The sequence below is a fragment of the Neomonachus schauinslandi genome, chromosome 11 (genome assembly GCF_002201575.2).
Source record: "Neomonachus schauinslandi chromosome 11, ASM220157v2, whole genome shotgun sequence".
Lineage (NCBI taxonomy): Eukaryota > Metazoa > Chordata > Mammalia > Carnivora > Phocidae > Neomonachus > Neomonachus schauinslandi.
This window is the reverse complement of record NC_058413.1, coordinates 6266437-6289722: the sequence shown is the minus strand read 5'-3', so window position 1 is coordinate 6289722 and position 23286 is coordinate 6266437. Positions and strand designations below refer to the sequence as shown.

The following is a 23286-nucleotide window of genomic DNA, read 5'->3' as shown; positions in this document are numbered from 1 at the left end:
GGGGGGGCAGGAAGGGGCAAGCCCGGGGGCGGGGGCTTGAGGGGGGGGGAAGTCTCAAAACCCCAGTTGCCAATGACGTCATTAGGGTAGCCGGCGTCTGGCGAGCCGAGGGGCTCGCGTGGGGGGTCGAGGTGGGGGGGCTGGGAAGGGAGGAGGGGGCGACTCCCGCCCCGGGAGCCCCTTCATCCCTCCTCGCCCTCCTGTGACGTCAGCGCCTGGCCCCTGCGCGCCCTCATTCCGCAGCGCTGCCCCTCACCCCCGAGGCCCCGGGGGTCAGGCCCCCCGCCCAGCCCAGCCCAGCGGCTCACGAGGTGCCCGGGCGGCGCCTGCAATGCAGCAGCAGTAGTCGGGACTTGGGGGAGGGAGCGGAGGGAGGAGGGGAAAGAGGAAAGGAGGCGGCATCTGGTACCCCTTCTCCCTCTCCCCGCGGTGAGGCCCGAGGGCCCGTCCTGCTGGCTGGGACCCCCAGACTGGCCTCTCCTCAGCCCTAGCCAAGAAAAGGATCTGCGGAGGTGTGGGGCCCTGTGTGGGGTGTTGGGGTGATAGGTGGTGAGTGGGTCTGTGTACGGGTTTGGATGGATGTAGTGTGCTTGTGGGTGTGTGAGTGCTAGTCCGTGCTCCCCACATCTCGGGTGAGCTAGAGTCAGGTGACGGTCTGGTGGCTGCTTGGCTTGGCTGATGTGATGCGTGAACGTGTTCTGTCGTGGGTGGGTCTCTCCTGTCGACTCTGGGGTGTGATTTCAGGTTGCAGTAGGGGCGGCGTTGGGGGATGTGCACTGTGGTCAGGTGAGGGTCTGGTGTGGACCTGGGCTTCAGTGAATGTGTAACCAGCATATGCATGTGTGTGTCCTGTGCTGGGTGGGTCTGTGTGAGGTGTGTGCGGGTGGGTGAGTGCGTGCACCTGAGCACCCTGTGATGGTTGTGAGGGGTTGTGCCTTGGGCGCTGGTGAGGGCCCGGGGTCTGGGATGAGCAGGCCGCGTGCACATCTGTGGTTGGTGGGTCTGTGATAAACATGCGGTGGGGGGTGGACGTGTGGGCGTGTGCATCTGACTGGCCCTGCAGGTCATGGTGATGATGTGTCCATGTGGTGGGTGACTGCGGGGGAGGGCAGGCTGTCCTGGGCTGGGCTGGGGGCATTTCCTCTCCTCTTGGATCTCTCAAGACCTGGTGTTGCCGGGGTTGGAGAGGTGGCCCTTACCTCCACCTCCGCTGTTTCAGCAGGCCCCCTCTTTCTTCCTTCTCCTTCTTTTCTCCGCTCCCTCCCCCGTCCCCCACTTCTCTCTCCATAGGCACCCTAGAGGTGAGGTGGGGGCCAGGCTGGGAGCCCTGCCCAGGAGGAATAGGCCAAACCCTCCCGGCCAAGGAGTGGCCCTGCTGCCCAGCAGCTGTGTCCCACCCCCTCCCTCGCAGCCCAGATGGGGGGGGGGGGGCGCCGCCCCACCCGCCCCCCCCCCCCCGCCAGACTCACACCTCCTCCGTTCCCAGCTCTTCCTCTTCTCTTACTTAAAAGCTTCTCCCAAGTCTCTAAGTGGAACCAAGGGATCCGAGGGAGTCTCAGGGTAACAGGAATAATATTTATTGCTATGGCCAGACCCCATGCTGAGAAGGCCACACATAAGATCTTGTTGAAACCTCGCAAAAGCCCCAGTTTACAGATGAGGAGACTGAGGTCCAGAGAGGATGAGGGACCTGTCCAAGTCATCCAGTAAGTGGTGGAGCCAGCACTGAATCCTGGGCCATGGAGCCCATGCTCTTTACCCTTAGGACCCCGTGCCAACAGGTCCAGCAGGTCCAGGAAGCAAGGCCCAGAGAGGGCAGGAATATGGCCAAGACCACACAGCAAATTAGGGGCAGAGTTGGGACCAGAGATCAGTTTTCTAAATGGCCACTCAGGGGGCCCTTCCTTCTCTTGGCAGAGATGGGTCTGTTTTGTCCTAGGTGCCCTCGACTGAGAGATGATGGGGCACCTCTACTGGGACAGGCTCTGGGGCGGGGGCAGAGAGGCCCCAGTTTGAATCCTGCAGCTCTACTGTGAGAGCCAGAAGGGTGAGGTCTGGAGCAAGGTGCTCAATCCCTCAGAGCCTCAGTTTCCTCCTCTGTGGAGTGGGGAGCAGAGCCCCAGCTCCTCCCAAGGGCTTAGGCAGAGGGGCCGGTCCAACCGATGGCCTGTCCTGACCCCCGCCTCTCCCCCTCTCTGCCCACCCTGCAGCAGCGGCCCTTGAAACAGTCCCTGGGAAGCTCCCTGTGCCGAGAGTCGCACTGGAAGTGCCTGCTCCTCACGCTGCTCATCCATGCCTGCGGCGCCGTGGTGGCCTGGTGTCGCCTGGCCACGGTGCCACGGCTGGTCCTGGGGCCTGAGGCAGCCCTGGCCCGCGGGGCCGGGGGCCCACCACCCACCTACGCAGCCAGCCCCTGCTCCGATGGCTACCTATACATCCCGCTGGCCTTTGTCTCCCTCCTCTACCTCCTCTACCTGGCCGAGTGCTGGCACTGCCACGTGCGGGCGTGCCAGGCGCCGCGCACAGACGCCAACACCGTGCTTGCCCTGATCCACCGGCTGCAGCAGGCGCCGCCCTGTGTCTGGTGGAAGGCCACCAGCTACCACTACGTTCGCCGCACCCGCCAGATCACCCGCTACCGGAACGGCGACGCCTACACCACCACGCAGGTCTACCACGAGAGGGCCGACAGCCGCACGGCTCGGGGCGAGTTTGACTACTCCGCCCACGGCGTCCGCGATGTCTCCAAGGAGCTCGTGGGCCTGGCTGACCACGCGGCCACGCGGCTGCGCTTCACCAAGTGCTTCAGCTTCGGCAGCGCCGAGGCCGAGGCCTCGTACCTCACCCAGAGGGCCCGCTTCTTCAGTGCCAACGAGGGCCTGGACGACTACCTGGAGGCCCGCGAGGGCATGCACCTGAAGGACGTGGACTTCCGCGAGTCCCTCATGGTGTTCGCGGACCCCCGCAGCCCGCCCTGGTACGCGCGCGCCTGGGTCTTCTGGCTGGTGTCGGCGGCCACGCTGTCCTGGCCACTGCGCGTCGTGGCCGCCTACGGCACGGCCCACGTGCACTACCAGGTGGAGAAGCTCTTCGGCGCCAGCTCGCCGCCCCCCGGGGCCGTGCCCAGCGGGCCCCCGCTCTCCCGCGTGGCCACGGTGGACTTCACCGAGCTGGAGTGGCACATCTGCTCCAACCGGCAGCTGGTGCCCAGCTACTCGGAGGCTGTGGTCATGGGCGCCGGCTCTGGCGCCTTCCTCCGGGGCTGCCCGCGCTGCCGTCGCTCCCTCAGCAGCAGCTCGCTGCCCCCCGCCCGGCCCAGCGGGCCCCGCCTGCCTTTCAGCCGCAGCCGCCTCTCCCTGGGAGCTGGGGGCCGGGCCACGCCGGGGGTCTTCCGAAGCCTGAGCGGGGGGCCGCTGGGGCGCCGTGGGGAGGACACAGAGCCCCTGGAAAGCCCACCATGCTACGAGGACGCCCTTTACTTCCCGGTGCTCATTGTCCATGGTGATAGCGGCTGCCAGGGGGACGGGCAGGGTGCACTCTGAGACCCCCGTGGTCCCTGGAGTGGCCTCCTCCCCACCATCCCGCCATGGGCTCCGATGCCTGAGGAGCTGTTGTCCGAGACAGGAAGGGGAAAACAGACCAGCACACGAGGGGTGGGGGTGGGGTAGAGTCCTTGAACAGACTGTAGCGCAGTGACCCAGGGTCATTTTGGGGGTGAATGGACACCCCCACTGAAGTGGAGTCTGTGAACCGTCCCAGCATGACTCCCCTCACCACCACCACCACGTTCCACCCTGTGCAGCGGCTGGTGATCCAGCCTAGGGCCCTCTCAGGTTGGGCGGGGTGGGGGGGGATGTTTCCAGAAAGCCTGGGATGGGGGAGGAGTCCTGGGGACAGCTGTTGCATGCAGCCGAGGGCTGCCTCTGGGCTCTTCCCTGCACGGCCGAGGCCACATTGGGAGCCCTCGAGCAACCCAGAAGCACAAATTGGTGGTTTGGGGCCAGGCCCGGTTGGTCGGGCTGGCCTCCACGAAGCTGAGGAGCTGGATGTGGCAGCTCCACAGCCTTGGCTCCACTACCAGCCCTAAGTCCCCATCCTCCTCCCCTGACCTGCCCCTCCCTGCCTGCCCTCTGGTCTCTGCTCAGGGTCGTCCCCCGATCAGACTCTGTGGCACAGCCCCTGTATTGGGAGCCTGGTTCTTGGAGCACAGCCTTGTCCCCCGTGGCCCCCTGATTTTCCCTGGTGTACCCTCTCCCACATCCAGCTCCCCTATGACCTGGGGTTCCTTTTCAGGGCCCTGCCTTGATCCTGCCTCTCCTTGTCTCTGCTCCTGTCCCCCCAAAGTCCACCTCCGCCTCTATCAGCCACGCACACACCCCCAGGCTTTGCCCTCTCATTGCTCCCCCAGACTTCTCTGCTCTTCACCTTCCTGATGACCCACGGGGCCCAGGGCCACAGGGCATCCGAGGGACCTCGGCCTTGGCCACAGCCTCTTGGACGATGCACCCGCTCTGCCATGGAGGCCCCTGCTTCTCCCATTGGTGGGGCCTGGCCTAGGGGACACCATCCCTCCTCCAGGGAGGAGAGAGTAGTCCCTTTCCAACTGGGGTTTCCACCACCTCTCAGGGGCCAGTGGGGGAGGGAGGAAGCAGAGAAGATGCAGATAAAATAAAAGGTATGAAATGGAAGATCTTCTCACGTTGCATTCCTAAGTGGTGGGTCCAAGGCCACTACAAGAACAGTGGGTCACCCGGGGTCAGCGATTCAATGCTCAGTTCTGGAAGGGGATGCCGGGTTGGGCTCCAGTGTTCCCAGGAACAGGAGAAGCTGAAAGGGAACCCCCTTGTCCAGCTGAGGGCCTGATACTCAGGTTTGAATTGCTCTGAGCAGCTGATTCCAACCAACTGGTATCTGGGTCACTTCTAACACATTTTCCAAGTGGTCCGTCTTCCAGCCCAGTGGGGGTTTTAATTCCACAGCTGGGCAGGCTGAGGACTAAGAGACCAAAGTGGAAGGAAAGAGCTATGGTCTGTGGTGCAAGTTCAGTGCCCCCGATGGCTACTGGTGTTTGGGGGAGTGGGCGTTGAGCATGTCAGAGGATACAGGGTGGGAAACAGGCAGCCCCACATCAGCCCATGAGATCTGAAGATCAAGAACAAGGGCAAAGGAAGGGCCTCACTCACTCCTGGCAGTGGCATCTTCCCATGTACGGCCATGCAGGGTGTTCACTCTGCCAGGGCACTGGGCTGAAGGATAAGTGTGGGTGGAAGCCAGCCTGTGGGCCACTCCTCAAGCCCCGGCATGGAGCTGCACCCACCTGCACAAAGGCCCCAGAAGGACTAGTGGTGGCTCTAGAAGGTGCTGGGAGCAGGTGGGATTCGCCCGGGGAAGAGATGGGGCAGAGGGTGTTCTGGGCCGTGGGACTGCCCGCACAAAGGCCTGGATGCAGGGCATGAAGCAAGGTGTGAGGAGGAGGAAGAAGAAAAGAGCTGTGAAACAGTTGGCTGAGGCCTTCCATAGCAAACCCAGAATTTGTCCGTAAGCCGGGGCAAACCAGAACCATGAACGTGGCTGAGCAGGTAAGTGACAAGGTCAGGGCCACATGCTAGAATTTTAGGTGAAGTCCAGCTGCCTGCTGGCCATGGGGGGAGGGTGGTGTTAGACCAAAGCTTTCCCTGGGCATCACTGCCTCGCTTCTTTGGGAGTGAAGTCAGTTCTTTGTTCAGAAGCAACTTGAAAAAACTATGGTACCCAAGCATTTAAGGAAGCTGCATGGACATTGTGGGGGAGGAGTGGGGGGGGGGGAGGTTTCCTGGCTCCAGCTCCTGCCCATGAAGAAGATTTCCTTCTTCCATTCTCCTGCCCTAACACCACAGTCACGAACTACCTGCTAGCTATGATCCACTATCCTCTCCTTCTCAACAACAGAACCCCAGTTTTACTTCAGATGGCGATGAGCCCAGCTAAAAGGCAACATTTCTAGCCTCCCTTGCACATATAGTGTGATGCTGTGACTTAATTTTAGGATATGAGATATAAGCAGAAGGTGTTGGAAAGGATTTTTAAGAATGCTCCTTGAGATAGAAATAATATCGGTGAAGGCTAGTTCGGTCCTCTTGTTTCATCCTGCATTCAGCCTGGAATGCAAATGTGATGGTTGGAACTCCAGCAGCAATGTTGGATCAGGATGTGACCTTGAGAATTGTGCTCATGTGCTGAGGCTAGCAGAACAACAAGATAAAAGACCCTGGGCTTCTAATGACACCATAGGAGCTTCCATATTATCCTTGGGTTGCCTACTTCCAGATTCTCAATAAGAAGGAGAAATAAACTTCTAGTTTGTTTTAAGCTACCGTTTTTTTTTTTTCTTGTTTCTATTACTGGCATCCTATGTTAATTATCTACTACTACATAACAAATTACCCCAAAACTTAGTGGCTTAAAACATCAATAATCATTATTATCTCTCCTGGTTTCTGTGGGTCAAGAATTCAGACAGAGCAAACAGGGATGGTTTATCTCTGCTCTGGGACATCTAGAACCTCTGCTGGAAGATTCTAAAGCCAGGGGTGGAATCATCAGAAGGCTCATTAATTCATATGTTGGGCAGTTGGCGCTGGCTGATGGCTGAGGGCCTAACTAGGCCTATTGACTGGGACACCCAAAGAGGGCCTCTCCATGCAGCTCGGGCTCCCTCGTAACATGGTGGCTGCTTCCAAGGACAAGCGTATCAAGAGGGTAAAAGCTGTTATTGGCCTTTATGATCTAGCCTTAGAAGTCACGCACGCCACTTCTACCCTTTCTATTGGTAAAGGTTATTAAGAAGATCCACCCAGTTTCTAGGGGAGGAAATATAAGACCCCACCTCTCAATGGAAGCTTGTCAACATCACATTATAAGATTGGCATGTTGGAGAGGAGGTATCCTAGTGACTATCTTCAAAAATGCAATCAGCCACTGAGCCAAATGCCATACTTAACTGATAGACATCTACAGAGTGGTCTGCAAAATGAACACCAACCTTTGAGGGAAGAAGGTGGTGACGTGACAGATGTGGGCCAATTGGGCAGAACAATCTGCTCAGGTCATTTGTTGGGGCCCTCTGACCCATGATAGCTTAAATATGGCCACAAATTCTTCACAGCTTCCCCCTCAAGAGGTGGAATCTATTTCCCTGCTCTTTAAATCTGGGTCAGCCTTGTGACTTGCTTTGACCAATAGAATGTGGTGGATGTGATGTTTGCACCTGGAGAGGTTGGGTCTTGAGAGGCCTTGCAACTTCTACCTGTGGTGTCGTGGAGCCCCAAGACCACCACGCTGTGAAGACACTCAGCCTCGCCTCCTGACAGATGACAGGTTGTGTGCAGGAAAACCAAGGTCCCTAGTCAAGAGCTAGCTAGCATCAGCTTCCAGATATGGGAATGAGGCCATCTTGGATATGCCAGACCCAATCAAATCACAGATGACCATAGATAGCCACAGGAATGACCCCGGGTGTAACTAGCAGAAGAATCCCCAGGCTGCTCCCAGCCCAAATTGCTGACCTACAGGTTGGTGAGAAATAAGAAATCCTTGTTGTTTCGTGATACTAAGTTTCGCGGTGGTTTTTTGTGTGCGATGGATAGTTGATAAACGCTGGACCCACTTCTACCTCACAAGGGCGGATCGCTGGGCCTGCACAACCAGGTAGAGAAGAGAATCACGAACCCCAGTGTCTTCTTGACAGCTCCCATCTCCTGGTCTCCGGCTGTCTCCTGTTCACGTGTTCAGTCTCTGTTACAGCCAACATCGAGTCAGGAGAATTCTTAAAAGGAGAATGGTGTCGAGGAAGGGGACAGAGCCTTGTTCCAAAATCCCAGAGGCCTCTGCCTTTACTCTCTGATTGAAGTCTGGGACAGCATGGCCAAAACAGAGCATCTGACTTCCAACCTGCACCCAGCTCTGCCCCTCTGTGTCTTTTCCATTTCAGGAAAGAGTGCCACCATTCATCCCGTTGCTTAAGCCAGACATTTGCGTGCCAATCCTCTCCTTCTCCTTCTTAACTTTCTATTATGTAACACTTCAGGCATCACAAAAGTGGAGAGATGGGTGCAATGAGGCCCAGCTCTACAGCCATCACCCACCGTGACCACTCTCACGTCACCCACACACACCTCCCTCTTCTCCCTGCTGCACCTGGGTTATTTTGAAGAAGACCCACAAGCTGTAGCATTTCATCCATGAACACCTTCTTCCCCCCACCCACATGAGATCTACCACCCGGGATTCCTACCTACAGCAGCTCCCTGAGCGGTCCCCAGATCCTCTCCATCCCAAGCCACCACCTGGCTTCAGGTGCCCAGGGGCCCTCCTCCAGTGACTACACAGACTCCACAAGCCTCCCTTTCACTCATCCCCTTCAGCCCATGGAGCATCATCTTCACATGTGAATCAGATCACATCTCCACCTGACTCAACATACACTGGTGCCCCCTACCAAACATCAAATATAGTCCAGGCTCCTGCCCCGGCCCTCAGATCCCTGTGGACTCTGGCAGATGTCCCTCGGCTTACCTGGAGCCTGCCCCCCTTTCCTTACAAAGCCCCAGCCACAGGGGCCTCATGCCTGATCCTAGAACAAGCCAAGCTCCTTGCTGCCCCGGGGTCTTGGCACACACTGTCCCACCTCCTGGAGCTCTCTTCCTTCCTCTAGCTCTTCCCTTGCTCCCTTCACCACTCAGGGCTCTGCTTGTGTGCGAGTCCTGACGGTCTAAATCCATCCCCTACCAACCCCACTGCTATCCTTGCAATAATTTCCATGTAAGTGTGTACAAGTTTATTATTTGTTCTTCTGTTAGAACTAAAGCTATGGGAGGCAGGTGGTCGCAGATGCAGATCTTGGAGTCGGCAAGCCACTTACCCTCTCTCCCAGTCTTCTCAGATCAAATGGGGGGTAATAATAGAACCTACTGACTTCTGGGGCGCCTGGGTGGCTCAGTCATTAAGCGTCTGCCTTCAGCTCAGGTCATGATCCCGGGGTCCTGGGATGGAGCCCCGCATCGGGCTCCCTGCTCAGCGGGAAGCCTGCTTCTCCCTCTCCCACTCCCCCTGCTTGTGTTCCCTCTCTCGCTGTGTCTCTCTCTGTCACATAAATAAATAAAATCTTTAAAAAAAAAAAAAAGAAACTACTGACTTCAGAGGGTTGTCATAAGGATTGAATAAGATCATACGGTACCATGCTTAAAACAGGGCCCCAATATCGTAAATGCTCAATACATTCAGCTATAATCATCATTAGTACTAATATTATTATTAATTATGAATAGACACTCCATATGACACAGACACGTGCTTCACCAGCAGCCAGCCCAAAATTACAGGAACAGTGCCAGCCACACCATAAATGTCCACTCAGTATTGCTAAGTGAATGATTCCTGAGCTCCTATGGACACCTCCAATATCCGGGGTTACTGTGCCCTGAGGATGGAGTCTTGCAGCCACTTAGCCCAGGGCCCAGACCAGCCACAGGAGCTTTGCCTCACTCGGCCTCACTTGAGGTGGAGCTTTATGATCCCCAGAAAGTGAATGGGCCCAAGAAGGGCACCCAGGGAAATGTAAGCTGCCTCCCCACCCAGAGTAAACCACGCAGTCTTGTGTCTCCTCCATAGATCTAGGCCCAGGACCCAAGGCCCCTTCGAGAGCTTCCCCCAGGTGGCTGGCCCCTGCCTTTTCAAGAGTTTCATCCTCTCTCATGTCACCCACCCTGCCATCTATTCTCTGGAGCTCCCGAGGAAAGTCATCGCTGAGGTGGCCAGGGTGTATCTGGAAAGGGTAAGGAGGATCAGGCGTCCAGCCAAAAATTGGACACATTCCTGAGTCAGCATGGGCAAGGAGTGCTGTGGCCCAGTTATGTGAAGGCAAAAAGCTCCTAGAAGTCAGCTTCCACAGAAAGAAAGAAAAACAGACTGGCCAAATTGATAAATGCACACCACGGGCCCGAGGCTGTATGTACATCTCCACCAAAGAGGAGTTTCTGGGGGCGCCTGGGTGGCTCAGTTGGTTAAGCCACTGCCTTCGGCTCGGGTCATGATCCTGGAGTCCCGGGATCGAGTTCCGCATCAGGGTCCCTGCTCGGCGGGGAGCCTGCTTCTCCCTCTGACCCTCCCCCTTCTCATGCTCTCTCTATCTCATTCTCTCTCTCAAATAAATGAATAAAATCTTTAAAAAAAAATTAAAAAAAAAAAAAGAGGAGTTTCTGTCCAGAATGTCAGCTCAGACCCAAATCAACTGGTTTTCAGTAACCTGGGGTCCTACTCCAAAAGACAGGCATATTTTTCTTCTCTTTGACTGCTATTTTTGAAACTTGTAAAATGAAAGAGACCAAAATAGGGGCGCCTGGGTGGCTCAGTCGTTAAGTGTCTGCCTTCAACTCAGGTCATGATCCCGGGGTCCTAGGATCGAGCCCCGCATCGGGCTCTCTGCTCAGCGGGAAGCCTGCTTCTCCCTCTCCACTCCACCTGCTTGTGTTCCCTCTCTTGCTGTGTCTCTCTCTGTCAAATAAATAAATTAATTAAATCTTTAAAAAAAATTTTTAAAAAAAGAGACCAAAATAAAAATACTGAATTCTTTCAGTAGAAGAATTTCAAAGATTTTTTTTTTTTAATTTGACAGAGAGAGAGAGAGCACAAGCCGGCGGGGCGGCGGGCACAGGGAGAGGGAGAAGCAGGCTCCCCGCTGAGCAGAGAGCCCGAATAGGGCTCGATCCCAGGACCCTGGGATCATGACTTGAGCCGAAGGCAGACAGATGCTCAACCGACTGAGCCACCCGGGCACCCCTCAGTAGAAGAATTTCAGTGTATGTGTTATAAAAGCACAACATGTCAGAGCGCCTGGGTGGCTCAGTCAGTTAAGCATCTGCCTTTGGCCTAGGTCGTGATCCCGGGGTCCTGGGATGGAGCCCTGCATTGGGCTCCCTACTCAGCGGGAAGCCTGCTTCTCCCTCTCCTTCTGCCCCTTCCCTGGTTCCTGCTCACTCTCACTCTCTCTCTCTCAAATAAATAAATAAATATACAAAATCTTAAAAAAAAAAAAAAAGGCAGGAAAAAACCTCAAAGGCCCGCAAGAGAAGGATGGCCACAGAGGCACAGGGCGGGTGGTCTAGATGGTTCCTGAATGAAGTCCAAAGCCGGAAATGTCTCCTGACATTGCTATGGTAGCACACCGTCCCCCTCTGGCCACACAGCCACATGGCCAGGAATGACTGTTGGGGGGTCACAGGCAGCAAGGGCCCCTCCGAGTGGAGGCTCTCCCAGCTGTCTGGACTGCAGCATAAAGTGGCTGGAAGCTCTCAGGTGGCAGTTTCTCTCTTTCATAAACAAGCCAACAACAAAAAGTGGGCTTTCTCTTCTGTCGGACTTACTGGATGCTCTACTGCAGGACCTGTTCCCCGTGGCTAGTGGGATCTCACACCAATCTAGAACGATCTTCCTGGTCTCCAAGTGTGGTAAGCAGAATGGTGGCCCCAAATGTGTCCACTCTCTAGTCTCCGGCACCTGTGAACATGTTACTCTACATGGAAAAAGGGACTTGCAGCTGTGATTAAAGTTAAGAACCTTAGGGCCGCCTGGGTGGCTCAGTTGGTTGGGCATCTGCCTTCGGCTCAGGCCATGATCCCGGGAGTTCCAAGATGGAGCCCCACATCCATCCAGCTCCCCGCTCAGCTGGGAGTCTGCTTCTCCCTCTGTCCTTCCCCCTGCTCATGCTCACTGTCTCTCTCACTCTCAAATAAATAAAATCTTTAAAAAAAATAAAGTTGGGCACCCGGGTGTCTCAGTTGGTTGGGCATCTGCCTTCAGCTCAGGTGGTGATCCCAGGGTCCTGGGATCGAGCCCAGGACCTTGAAGTGGGGAAATTATTGTGAAATATCCAGGTGCAGTACCCATTTCAACCAGCCCTTTGGGGGTTTCTTTGATCAGCCTATTTTCAGTGGCCACAGAGAATGGAGAATCACTGGGGCCTGGTGAAGCATCAGTATGTGGACTGGGCAGCTAATGGCTGGGATAGACTGACTCTACCTTTCCTTTCTCCCCAAGTCTTGCAATTCTTCTCTCCGTAAGTATTCCAAAGGAAGTCTGACTCTTCGTAGTGTGGGCCAATGCTAGGTCCAGGCTGGAGCGAACCCTCTGGAAAAAGTTGCCACCAGATGTCTGTGTTAGAGCAAGAAAATCAACCTTTCCCTGAGCAACCCCCAAGGCAATCCATGTGTCAAGACCCGAAGAGTTCCTTTCTGCTGCCTGGTAGCGCACCCCCAAATTCCAGGTTTGCATGCTCTTCGCTGTCTTCCATCATTCATCCTGGATGTGACGTTGTCTTCCCAACCTGACTTTTGCACGGCACCCACAGGCCCATTTTGGTTTCCGTTTCCACCCTATCACCAGCCACCATGGGGCCAACCCGGCAGTAGAGCAGAGAAAGGGGGAAGGGGTGTAGGCACCCCCAATCCCGAACCTTCCTCCGGCTCTCCAAGTGTCCTCCATCGGGATACGGCTGTCGAACAAGACCTTTCCTTTGATGTAGGGCCTGCCACACTGCAGCAAACTCACAGGAAGTCATAAAATACTATAAAACTTTGAGAGAAACGCAGAAATACCCAACATCTGTCAGACAACTGGCAAACTGCTGGATTGAGGCAGTTTGCAGTTTCAACATTGGATCGCACTGCGTGCCTTTTGATGACATAATATCTCTGTGAATCTGGGCTCTTGGCAGCGGCCGCAATCAAAAGCAAGTATTATTGGGCTCCTGGGTGGCTCAGTCGTTGCGCGTCTGCCCTCGGCTCAGGTCATGATCCCAGGGTCCTGGGATCGAGTCCCACATCGGGTTCCCTCCTCGGCGGGAAGCCTGCTCTCCCTCTCCCACTCCCGCTGCTTGTGTTCCTGCTCTCGCTATCTCGGTCTCTGTCAAATAAATAAATAAAATCTTTAAAAAAAAAAAAAAGCAAGTATTATTGGGAAAGTCAGTGTGTAACAGGAAATGAAAGTGGCGACGTCCAATCGGATTCCCAGTTTTGAGAAGTTGTGCAGTGCCCAGCAGGCACACTGTGTCCTCCTGGCAGGTGCTTGTGATTACTTAAGAATAAAAATCTGCTTCTATCTTTCAATGTATGTATATTATTCTTTCAAATGACTACTGAGGTACTAAAATACAAGTACCTCTTGGAGGTGCCTGGGTGGCTCAGTCTGTTAAGCGTTGGACTCTTGATTTTGGCTCAGGTCCTGATCTCAGGGTTGTGAGATGGAGCCCCAGGTCGGGCTCCACACTCAGCATGGAGTCTGTTTGTCCCTCTCCCTATGCTCTTCCTTCCAATCCCTCCCTCTTTCTCTCTCCCTCAAATAAATAAATAAAATCTTTTTAAAAAATACAAGTACTTCTCGTATTTATTAAATGGAACTGTGAGGCATGTTTTTGGCCCAGGAGCGTCATGAAAAACCCACTGAGGTATTCAGGATATGGAGGATACCACGAACCAAGGGAGACTGAGAACCTCTGCTATAGGGATTTAGTGGGTTTGGGACTTTATCTTGTGCTGATTCGGCTCTCCCATGATCAGGGTTTTGGGTTTTTTTTCTTTTTTTAAAGATTTTATTTATTTACTTGAACGAGAGAGCAGAAGCAGGGGAAGCAGCAGAGGGAGAGGGAGAACCAGCCTCCCCGCTGAGCGGGGAACCCAACGAAGGGCTTGATCCCAGGCCCCTGGGATCCTGACTTGAGCTGAAGGCAGACGCTTAACCGACTGAGCCACCCAGGTGCCCCTGCCCATGATCAGTTTCTGGACTCTGTCTTCAGGGCTCTCCCGAGCCAGCTAAAGCAGACAGCACTTCTTGTAGAAGTCTGGGCAGTCACCCTGAAGCTTTTTACTGGCTTCCAGCAGCAAAACTTGACTCTCCTCCTAACGAGTTCTTTCTTCTCTCCGACAGATTATCATGGCTAGGATGGCTACTCTAGTATGCCCATTTTCGTAGGAGGAGACAAACAGAGAGCAATTAGAGGACCTGCCTAAGGCTCCCCAGCCCTCGAGTCGTGGAGCTGGAATCAAAGCAAGGCTGTCTGGTGCAGAGTGCCTGCTCTCAGCCATGACTAGTTGCCTCCCAGAGAGAAATCCCTTAACTCACCAAAACCATGCTAAAGCCTGGCCACTGCCAGATGCCCTAAAACTGCGCCCGGACCGGACCCCTCGTCTGGATCCCACACGGTCACAGGTAATGCCTCGTTTGCCAATATCATCAAAGCACGATCAGCCCAGGAGTGTACACCTTGCAGCCTCCTTGGTAAAAGCAAGCTCCCCCTGTTGAGGTCGACCCGGTGGGGCTTTCTCTGTAGACCTACATCGCTGGAAATGCCTCATAGAGTAGATGTGTGGTTTCCTTAATTCACAGAACTACATGTTAGATCTGTGGGAAAGAACTACAAGACATCTATCTGCTAAAGCTATGCGAAAGACCTAACAGTCAAGCATTTTATTTTATTTTTAAAATTTTTATTTATTTAAGAGAGAGCATGCGCGCACGAGTAGGGGGAGGGGCAGAGAGAGAGAATCTTCCAGCAGACTCCCAGAGGAGCCCAGAGCTGGCACAGGCGTTGGGGGGTGGGGGGGCTCCCCTGGGGGCTCGATCCCACGACTCATGAGACTCTGGCCCTGAGCCGGAACCAAGAGCCCGATACTTACCCGATTGAGCCACCCAGGTGCCCTGCAGTGAAATATTTTAAGTCTTAGGTATTGGCGTATCCCAACAATCTGTACAATTCTAGGGTGTGATCATTCAGGGGCGAATATGATTTGAATTTATTCATGTTTAGAGACTGCCTGAAATTGAGAACCAGAAAGATCCATCTACTCTGCCCCTAAATGTGGCCCTAAAGTAAAGAAATTGGATTCCAAAGATTATAGGTGGGGAATTTCTGAAGTATGTCCATATCCAAGTGGAGATCAGAGAAGCCCATCGTAGAGAATTGTGAACTGACAGTGACAACTGTGAATTGAACAAAAATTCTTTTTAAAAGGGCTATTTTGAAGATTATGATTCTGACTTGGGAGGAACTAAGGTGATTGGCAGTGGAAGGAATCACATAAAATTCCTTAAATAAAAATGTATTGACTTAAAAAAAAAAAAAGGCAAGTTCCCTGGGAGGTGGGCATTTTCTAATCAGAGACATGGCTATCATTATGGACTGACTCTGGTCTAGGATTGAAGATCACAGAATCTATCTGGGTTCAAACCTCCACTTACTAACTTGGTCAAATAGGGTGAATGGCCTGACGCAAGGCACTCGGGCAAGTGCCCTCAGCTTCCTCACCTGCAAATCATGGTGAGAGTGGCGCTCACTGCATGGGGGTTCTGGACCTCAAGTGGGTAAAGACATGTAAAGCCCTTAGAATCGGATGAGGCAGACAATCTCTGCTGCAAGCATTCAGTATTATTTTCATTATTATTTGGCACCAAACCCTACTCCCATTCATAGTGGCCAGGGCGCAAGAACTGGAATCCCATCTGGAAAGCATCTTATTCCCCAGACTTTGAGTTGCTTGGGAGCAATGCCTGATGCAGGAAGTGAAGAGTGTCCAGCTGGGTGCTGGTACCTACTGGAACTCAGTAGATGTTAGTGCTGCCCCCTTCACCAAAGCCGCAAGCCTCATCCGTCCCAGTAATGTTTGAAAAACATTACACTGAGCCCCTGGTACCGAACTCGAGTGTCCTGGACTCCTGGAGCCCCAGTCTAGTGTGGGAGTGAGCAGGCGAATATTTGCAAATGTAGTGATGAGCGCTGATGCAGAGATCTGCCCTGAGATCAATCCTGCTCCCAAACCTGTGACTCTCAGCTTCTACATGAGGGTCTGTGAGCCCAAACTCACTCCCTCCTGCCAAAGGCACAGCTCTAAAGAAGGTGTCCACACTTTGGAGCACTAGTTGGGGGCGGGGAGGACCCAGCCCTAAGGATTCAGGTGAGAGTCCGTGCTCTCGCCCCTGGGAAACGGGATTTGTGGGCAAGGTACAGCAAGAGTCCCAGCAGCCGCTGTAAAGACTGGCGGGGGCCTCTTCAGCTCACAGAGACCCCCTTGGGGTCTTCCAAATACGACAGAGGACCCATGCGAGTGGATCTGCTGTTTTGCTGGGGGACAAATATTTGCCGAAGCGGCCAATATCTGAATAACACGAACATTTAATAAATTAAGCAAGTATTTATTGGGCCCTAAGGTGCTTTGGGAGAGGGGCCAGGTTCGCGGTGGCTGCAAGCCCAGGCGCCGAAGGCAGGTGGCGCCAAAGGCCCATTCATCCACGCCTCCCGTCGGGCTTTCGAACTCATTTCAGGGCTCCCTCCAGAGAACCTGCAATCCAGGCGACCGGAAACCGTGAGTAGGGAAGGAGACGGGGTGCCAGGGCCGGGTTCGGGGCATCCTGGTCAGGGACACGGAGTTCGGATCCACACTAGTCTGAGCATATTCAGAAGGCGGTGAGCGACTGTGGGAGTCCCGGGCCCCAGATTCCCGCGAAAGTGGAACCTATAGGTGGGCGTGGCTATGCATTCACAGTAGGTGGAGCCTGAGAAGAGGTTGGGTTACGCTCTCTGCGTGGGCAGATTCTTTTGCGAGAAGCCCCGGGCAAGAGGAGCTCTGGGTGGGCGGTACTTAAGGGATCGTCAGGGTGGAGTTTGTGGGTATCCTTAGTGGGCGGACCCGAGGACTCTGTAGGTGGGCCATTACCTCAGTGTGCAGGGAAAGTGTTAGCCAGACGTGGGCGGAGCTCTTTTCCCAGCAAGGGGCCCCGCCCCTGCGATTTGAATGGCTGTGAATGGGCGGGACTTGTACCTGGGGGCGGAGCCTGAAGAGGAGCTTAAGGGGAACCCGTAACCTCCTGGAAGGCGGAATTTGCAGCTGTCCCGGACGGAGAAAGGTCTCTGCGGAATTCCCTGCACTCGTGAACCGGGTCTCCGGCTCCGAGGAGGGGTGGAGCTTGTGGTTCTGTTATGCGGGGCACGCAACGCGGAGTGAGGAGAAAGTGTAAACTCTGGGCGGAGTTTATACTTCCAGGAAGCGGGAATTAATAACTGCCAGTTTGCGCAAGCCGCCCTGAGGAGGCGAGGCTTATGGCCTTGGTGGGCGGAGCCATTGTTACTGCCTCGGCCGGGGCGGAGCTGATAGAGCAGAGGGGCGGGGCAATGGTTCTGCGAGAATCTCTGAGCTGGCAGGGGGCGAGGCTTGTGGCTTTGGTGGGCGGGGCTTCTGAAGAGCTCCTGAGGGGCACTTTGACAGTAGTAGGTGGGCGTGGCTCGTAGCTAGGAGGGATCTGTCTGATGGTGCCGGCATCGGCCTGCTGGTGAAGTTCGCGCTTGGATGAGGAGGGGTCGGAGAGTCGATGGGCGGAGCCTAAGACACAGCTCCGGGTCTGGGCGGAGCCCAGGCTGGGCGCAGGCGGGGGTTCTGGCCTGGGAGGCAGTCTGTTTAGGCCCGCACGCAGCTCTGCATCTGTTGCTCATTACGGGATGACAAAGAGCCGGCTCTGGGCCCCCTTCCCCACTCCCATCCCCTCCCTCCGACAGCAGTGCATTTAACTCCTTCCTGCCCTGAGGGTGCTCTGGATCCCCTGCCCAGGGTCTCAGGAGGGAGCTCCAGTCTGTCTCATCCTGGCAGGATTTGTCACCCCCCAGGCTGCGCCCACAGCTCCTTCTCAGACCCAGGCCTCTAGGCCACCCCGCGACTCCACTCTCATGCATTGAATCTCTCCAGCGGCGTCTCCGAGGTTAAACACTTGGGCAGGATCTGGCAGGGGCGTCTGGTTTGAGTTAGGGGAACATGAGAGCGGGGGCCGGGGGCGGTGCATAGCGTTCCCTCCACCCCCTCCACGGCCCCCGGTTCGTCCCCAGTTCTGGCCCCTCCTCTACCCGTCCCCTGGGGCCCGGCTCAGGCCCAGGCCCTGGGCCAGAGGGTGGCATAGGGCACCCGGTAGGGAAGGGGCCTTTAGGCCGCCCCTCCTCTCCTGTCTGGGTGGTCGTGGTGGTTCTGCTCCGTCCTAATTAGAGGCTCCTTAGAGACTGCAACTGAAAAATTACAGAGGCAGTGGGAACCGGAGCCTCCCCAGCCCAGGTCCCGCCTTTCCTGGTCCCCAAGGCAGTAAGCCCAGGATGAAGGAGTTTGCCAGGTTCCCGCAGGCTGTGATCTTTGACCATCCCCTCTGGATTCATGGGACACCTCAGCATTGAGCAACTTGCTCAAGCTCTGATCTGGGTTCTCTGACCCAGCACCACCCACATGGAGAAGTGCAAAATGTGGCCCAAGCCTTGCTCAGAAGCCTGCCAAGGGAGCTGGAGATGGGATAGCTCTCCCAGGTTCCATGCTCTCCCCATCCCAGCCTGCTAGGCAGTGACTCCCACCTCCTCCCCAGAGCAGGGAGGAGGGGAAACTTCAGAGCACCTATAACCCAGAGGAGTGGCAGCACCCTTGAGTGACCCTGGGCCCCAGCTGCCAACTTCTGGGCAGCCTGTGGGGATAGGATGGCAAGTACCAGAAGACAGAAGCTCACCCACTAGACACCCTTCACTCCCCAGAATCACCAGACCCAGAGCTTAACTTTGACTCCTAAATCCCAGTTTGGCTCCTGTTGAGCAGAAGCCCTCATTCTAGAACGCTCCCCCATTTTCAGCCCCACTTGGAGTTTTGGTAAAAACAGGAACAAATATTGGGGCGCCTGGGTGGCTCAGTCGGTTGAGCGTCTGCCTTCAGCTCAGGTCATGATCCCAGGGTACTGGGATCAAGCCCCACATCGGGCTCCCTGCTCGGCGGGAAGCCTGCTTCTCTGCCTGCCACTCTGCCTGCTTGTGCTCTCTCTCTCTGTCAAATAAATAAATATTTATTTATTTGACAGAGAGAGAGAGAGACACAGCGAGAGAGGGAACACAAGCAGAGGGGGTGGGAGAGGGAGAAGCAAGCCTCCCGCCGAGCAGGGAGCCCAATGTGGGGCTCGATCCCAGGACCCTGGGATCATGACCTGAGCTGAAGGCAGATGCTTAACAACTGAGCCACCCAGGCGCCCCAATAAATAAAATCTTAAAAAAAAAAAAAAAAGAGGAACAAATATGAAACTCCGTGCCAAACCTCCCACTCCTGGGCTCGCTGTGTGACCTTGGGCAAGGCTCTGCCCTCTCTGGGCTCCTGTTTACCCAAGAATCTCTGAAGCATACCCTCCCTTAAGCGGTCTTACCTTATTTCCTTGGGGCCCAGACAAGCTGAAGGAAGGTCCCCTCTTTTTTGCTGAGTCCTCCCAGACCCTCCCCTCAGACATCAATGGGGGTCAGGAACTTTGGGTGAGGTTGGCACCCCGTTTATTGGAGAAGACCCTAGCACCCACCCCCTGAGGTCCTGGGGGCCTCGGCGTCTCCTCTGTCGTGAGTGCTGGGCCGGGGAGCAGAGTTCCCAAGAGTCAAGTCTGGTAGTTGACTGAGAAAGGAGCCTGGCTGGGCCCGGGGGGAGCAGGAAGCCCTCTGTCCAGCTGGGCAGCCCCCATGGGTCCCTGGTGCAGCCTGAGCCATGTGTCCAACGCACGCCCCTTCCCCCCACCCCGCAGAGGGGGGGCTGCGCCCCATCACACGCTGGTTCTGCAGGTCTGCACCCCTGTGAGGCTGCCCCGGTGGGGCATCGGTTCTGTTGGGCCCTTGCTCCCAGCGTGGGTGACCCAGCGATAGCAGTCGGTAACTCGCTTGTTGGGTGCGTGGGGGCCACAGCGGGTGCAGTACACGATGCCCAGTGCGAGTAGGACCACCAAGAAGACACATGTGGGCACTAGGAGTGCCACCAGCAGCCACCGGTCATCCCTCCGGCTGTGGCCTGCCGGACTGGCCTCCTCCAGGGCTGTTGGGGCTGCTGTGGGGGCTGCTGAGGGCATCCAGGGACCCACCTTGGTGTCACGGGCACCGTCCCTTGGGACTTGTGGGGATTTGGAATGGGGGTGTGTAGGGCTGGTGAATGAGGTCTGGTTAGTGGGGCTCTGAGGGGGCTCTGAGGTGAGGGTAGTGTCGGGGGCTGGGGGCTGGGTGGCAGAAGACCCAGGAGCTTGATGGGCAGGGAGCACAGGGGATCTGGAGGTAGCGGTCAGAGGGGGCTGGACAGTCGAGGTAATGGGAAGGTGGGTGGCCTGGGCTTGGAGGACTGGGACATCTGGGGTGCCAAGGGATTGATGGGCACTGGAAGTGGTACCCAGAGGAGTGTGGTTAGCAGGGATCTGAGGCACATGAGCGGTGGGCTGGGTATCAGTGACCCGGGTGTCTGGGAACACACGGGACAGTTCAGGATATTTGGCTGAGATAATTGGGGGCTGGTGAGCAGGGGGCCGTGCTGGGCGGGTGGCAGAGATAATAGGGGGTTGGTAGGCAGAGGGCAGATCTGGATGGTTGGCTGAGATCATGGGGAACTGGTGGTCAGGAGGCAAAGCTGGGTGCCTGGCAGGGATCATGGGGGGCTTGGGGGCGGGGGCCTGGGGCGGGCGTGTGGCAGAGATGATAGGGGGTCGGTGGGCAGAAGGCAGCGTGGGGCGTGTGGCAGAGACCACCACGGGTCGGGTGACAGAAAGCACTGAGGAGTGGTAGGGGACCCTGGGGGCACTAAGTGGGGGTGGCCAGGTGGGGTCCAGGTAGGGCATCCGATGCTCTCCCTCCTCTGGGAAACTAGGTCTATAGGCCAGGCCAAAGTCAGGCGGCTGCGTGGCCTCCATCCACGGGATCCCAGGCACCTCCGTCCAGCTACCATCAAAGGTCTCCCAGGCCTCATGTTCATCCTCTTCATCCTCTTCATCCTCTTCATCCTCCCCGTCATCCAGCAACTCGTCCCCTAGGTCCTGGGAAGCCCGGGCACCCATGGCCCCAGCGGGGCTGCAGCTGATGCCATCAGCCTCAAGCTCATGGCCCTCCCTGCAGTAGCACTCAAAGCCACCGACGTAGTTGACACACATCTGCTGGCACACGCCAGCGATCTGGCACTCGTCCGTGTCCACGCAGCGGTGCGGCTCATCCTCGGCCGGCCGGAACCCCAGGCGACAATGGCAGCTGTAGCCCTGCGGCCCGCCAGGCTCACACTGCTGCTCACACGGGGCGTGGGTACATGGGTCCTCGCAGCTTTGCCCGTCCGCCGCCAGCCGGAAGCCCTCGGTGCAGCGACAGGACACGCGACCGTCCACCTCCTCCACGCACTCGTGGTCGCAGCCCCCGTTGTCCGGGCCACAGCCGGCCACCGGGCACAAGGGCCCGGCCCGAGACCAGCCCACGCCACCCTCAGGCTGCTTCACGCAGAGCAGGGAGGCTTCTCTGCCGGCCTGGCACGGCACGGCAGCCACGGAGCCGAAGGGCAGCCACTCAAACTCGGTGGAGACCAGGTGGAAGGGCGTGGTGTAGACCGCCGGGCCTGCCTGGCCCACTTCATCCGGCAGTGCCCGGCAGGAGCCCTTGAAGCCGAACTGGCACAGGTAGCCGTCGACGGCCAGCGTGCACGAGCCCTCGAGCCAGCGATGCTCGCCGCTCGCCTCAAGGGCGGCGCAGCGCTGGGCCGGGCAGGGGCCCCCTGTGGCCGGCTGGGCCCAGTTGGTGAAGGCCGTGTCCTGGTCTCCCGTGGTCCACGTGAAGCCGCGCAGCGGGCGCTGGGGTTGGCATTGCCGGGCCTGCCGCTGCAGGCCGATCCACAGCAGCCGGCTGGCCGGGCCCGAGCCCACCAGGCTGTCCACACGCTGGGCCTCCTCGGGGGTCCGCGGCGTGGCCAGGTCGCCCCCCAACTGGCGGCAGGCCCGCCAAGCCTCCAGGAAGGTGCGGCGCCGAGGGAAGAGCGCGTAGCAGCTGCCGGGGCCGCAGATGGCCCGGGGCTCGGCTGCCCAGGGGGCCTGGCCCAGCGTGGGCACCGCGGCCGCCCAGGCCAGCAGCAGGCGCAGCAGCATCGCGATGCCCCCCGACTGGCCCGGGGCCGGCTCGCGGCCGCTCTTGACAGGGGGAGGGACCGGGGCCTCTGGCAGGCGGGCCAGGGGGCGGGCCTGGGCCGGGCTCAGGCCTTGTAAGGAGTGGGCCGGGGCCGCTGCCAGCTCGCGGCTCCCGCTCCCCCGGGGCTGCCGGAGCAGGAAGCGGTGGGGCGGGGGGCAGAGGTGGTGGGGGGGGTGCGGGAGGGTGGGGGTGGGGGGAGGCGCGGCTAGCTGACTGGGAGTCGAGAAGAGGGGGGAAACGCCTGCCCAGGAGGCTGGAAGACCCTCAGAAAAATTCCGGCAGTCTGGGGCTCTTGGCGGTGGGGTGAGGTCCCTTCCCAGAGACTCGCCCGAGATCCAGTCTGGACACAGCGACCTCATCACACTTGTGAACTGTCTCAGGGCCCAACTGCTCGTCATACATGTGGAAACATGCTCTGACTCATGCCCTTCACATGACACACGTGTGTGCGCGCTCCCCTCCCCGCACAGGAGCACTCTCCTGACACACTGTCCCATCATCCCAGACTGGTACGTGGTCTGACACGCTAACCCCCTCGGACGCACATGCGTAAGTGGTACGACACTCTACCTGCCCTTACGCAAGACACCCCTCACGTTCGCGTGCAGCCCCTGAATGGAATCCACCTTGAGCATGCAGGCATCAGGCATGGGTATCATCAAACCCTCATTTATGAACTAAACTCCTGCCTCAACCTCCCCCCACCCCCAAGCTTCCTGGCTCCAGCTGGACCGGGTGTGTGGGGGGAAGGAGGAGGGGCAGGGGGCTGCCCTCCCTTCACCTCTGCTCAGCCTGGGGCCCTGGGAACCTGGGCTTAGAGGGGGAGGAGGCAGCCCCCAAACAGGAAATGCTTCTCTGGGCTCCTGCTGCAAAAGGGCAGGGTGCATGGGGGCGGGGGCGGGGGTGGGGGGGTGGGAGCAGGCAGGGGCTCGGCTGCAGGCGGGGTAGAGGGTCTGTCCCTCAGTGCTCTGCCACTGATGTGCTGTATGACCGCTGGGAAGTCACTAACCCTCTTTGGGTCTCCGTTTTTCTTATCTACAAAATGGGGTAATGTGTCAGGGCCTTTCAGCTCAGCAGGGCTATTGTATCACAGCTCTCCGTGTTGGTAAATGTGCTTTGTCAGCTGCAAAGTATGAGGCAAATGTTCCTTAGTCTTCTGAGCAAATCTTCTGGGTCGGGGGTGGAGACCAGAGCAGCTTTGCTAATTACCTTACGGTGCCAGGGCTGGCCCAGCCAACCCGGCCAGTCCCCTTGAGAACGAGGGCTTTTGAAGCGCTTGCTATATGCCTGGAAGGTCG

At 57.0% G+C, this 23286-nt stretch overlaps 2 protein-coding genes and 1 non-coding gene across 3 annotated transcripts; 2 read left to right on the top strand and 1 right to left on the bottom strand.

Annotated features, from left to right (window-relative positions):
* The first annotated feature begins 2162 nt into the window (after positions 1-2162).
* Positions 2163-3542, top strand: TMEM151A (transmembrane protein 151A). The gene has a single exon (XM_021685267.1). The coding sequence runs from the start codon at positions 2163-2165 to the stop codon at positions 3540-3542; it is 1380 nt and encodes a 459-aa protein (XP_021540942.1).
* A 10784-nt stretch (positions 3543-14326) lies between these two features.
* On the top strand, positions 14327-14456 carry LOC123326328. The gene has a single exon (XR_006541032.1). It is a non-coding gene; the product is annotated as a small nucleolar RNA SNORA18 (small nucleolar RNA).
* Positions 14457-19322: 4866 nt separating this feature from the next.
* CD248 (CD248 molecule) lies at positions 19323-21948 on the bottom strand. The gene has a single exon (XM_021685074.1). The coding sequence runs from the start codon at positions 21946-21948 to the stop codon at positions 19615-19617; it is 2334 nt and encodes a 777-aa protein (XP_021540749.1). The 3' UTR covers positions 19323-19614.
* Positions 21949-23286: the final 1338 nt, after the last annotated feature.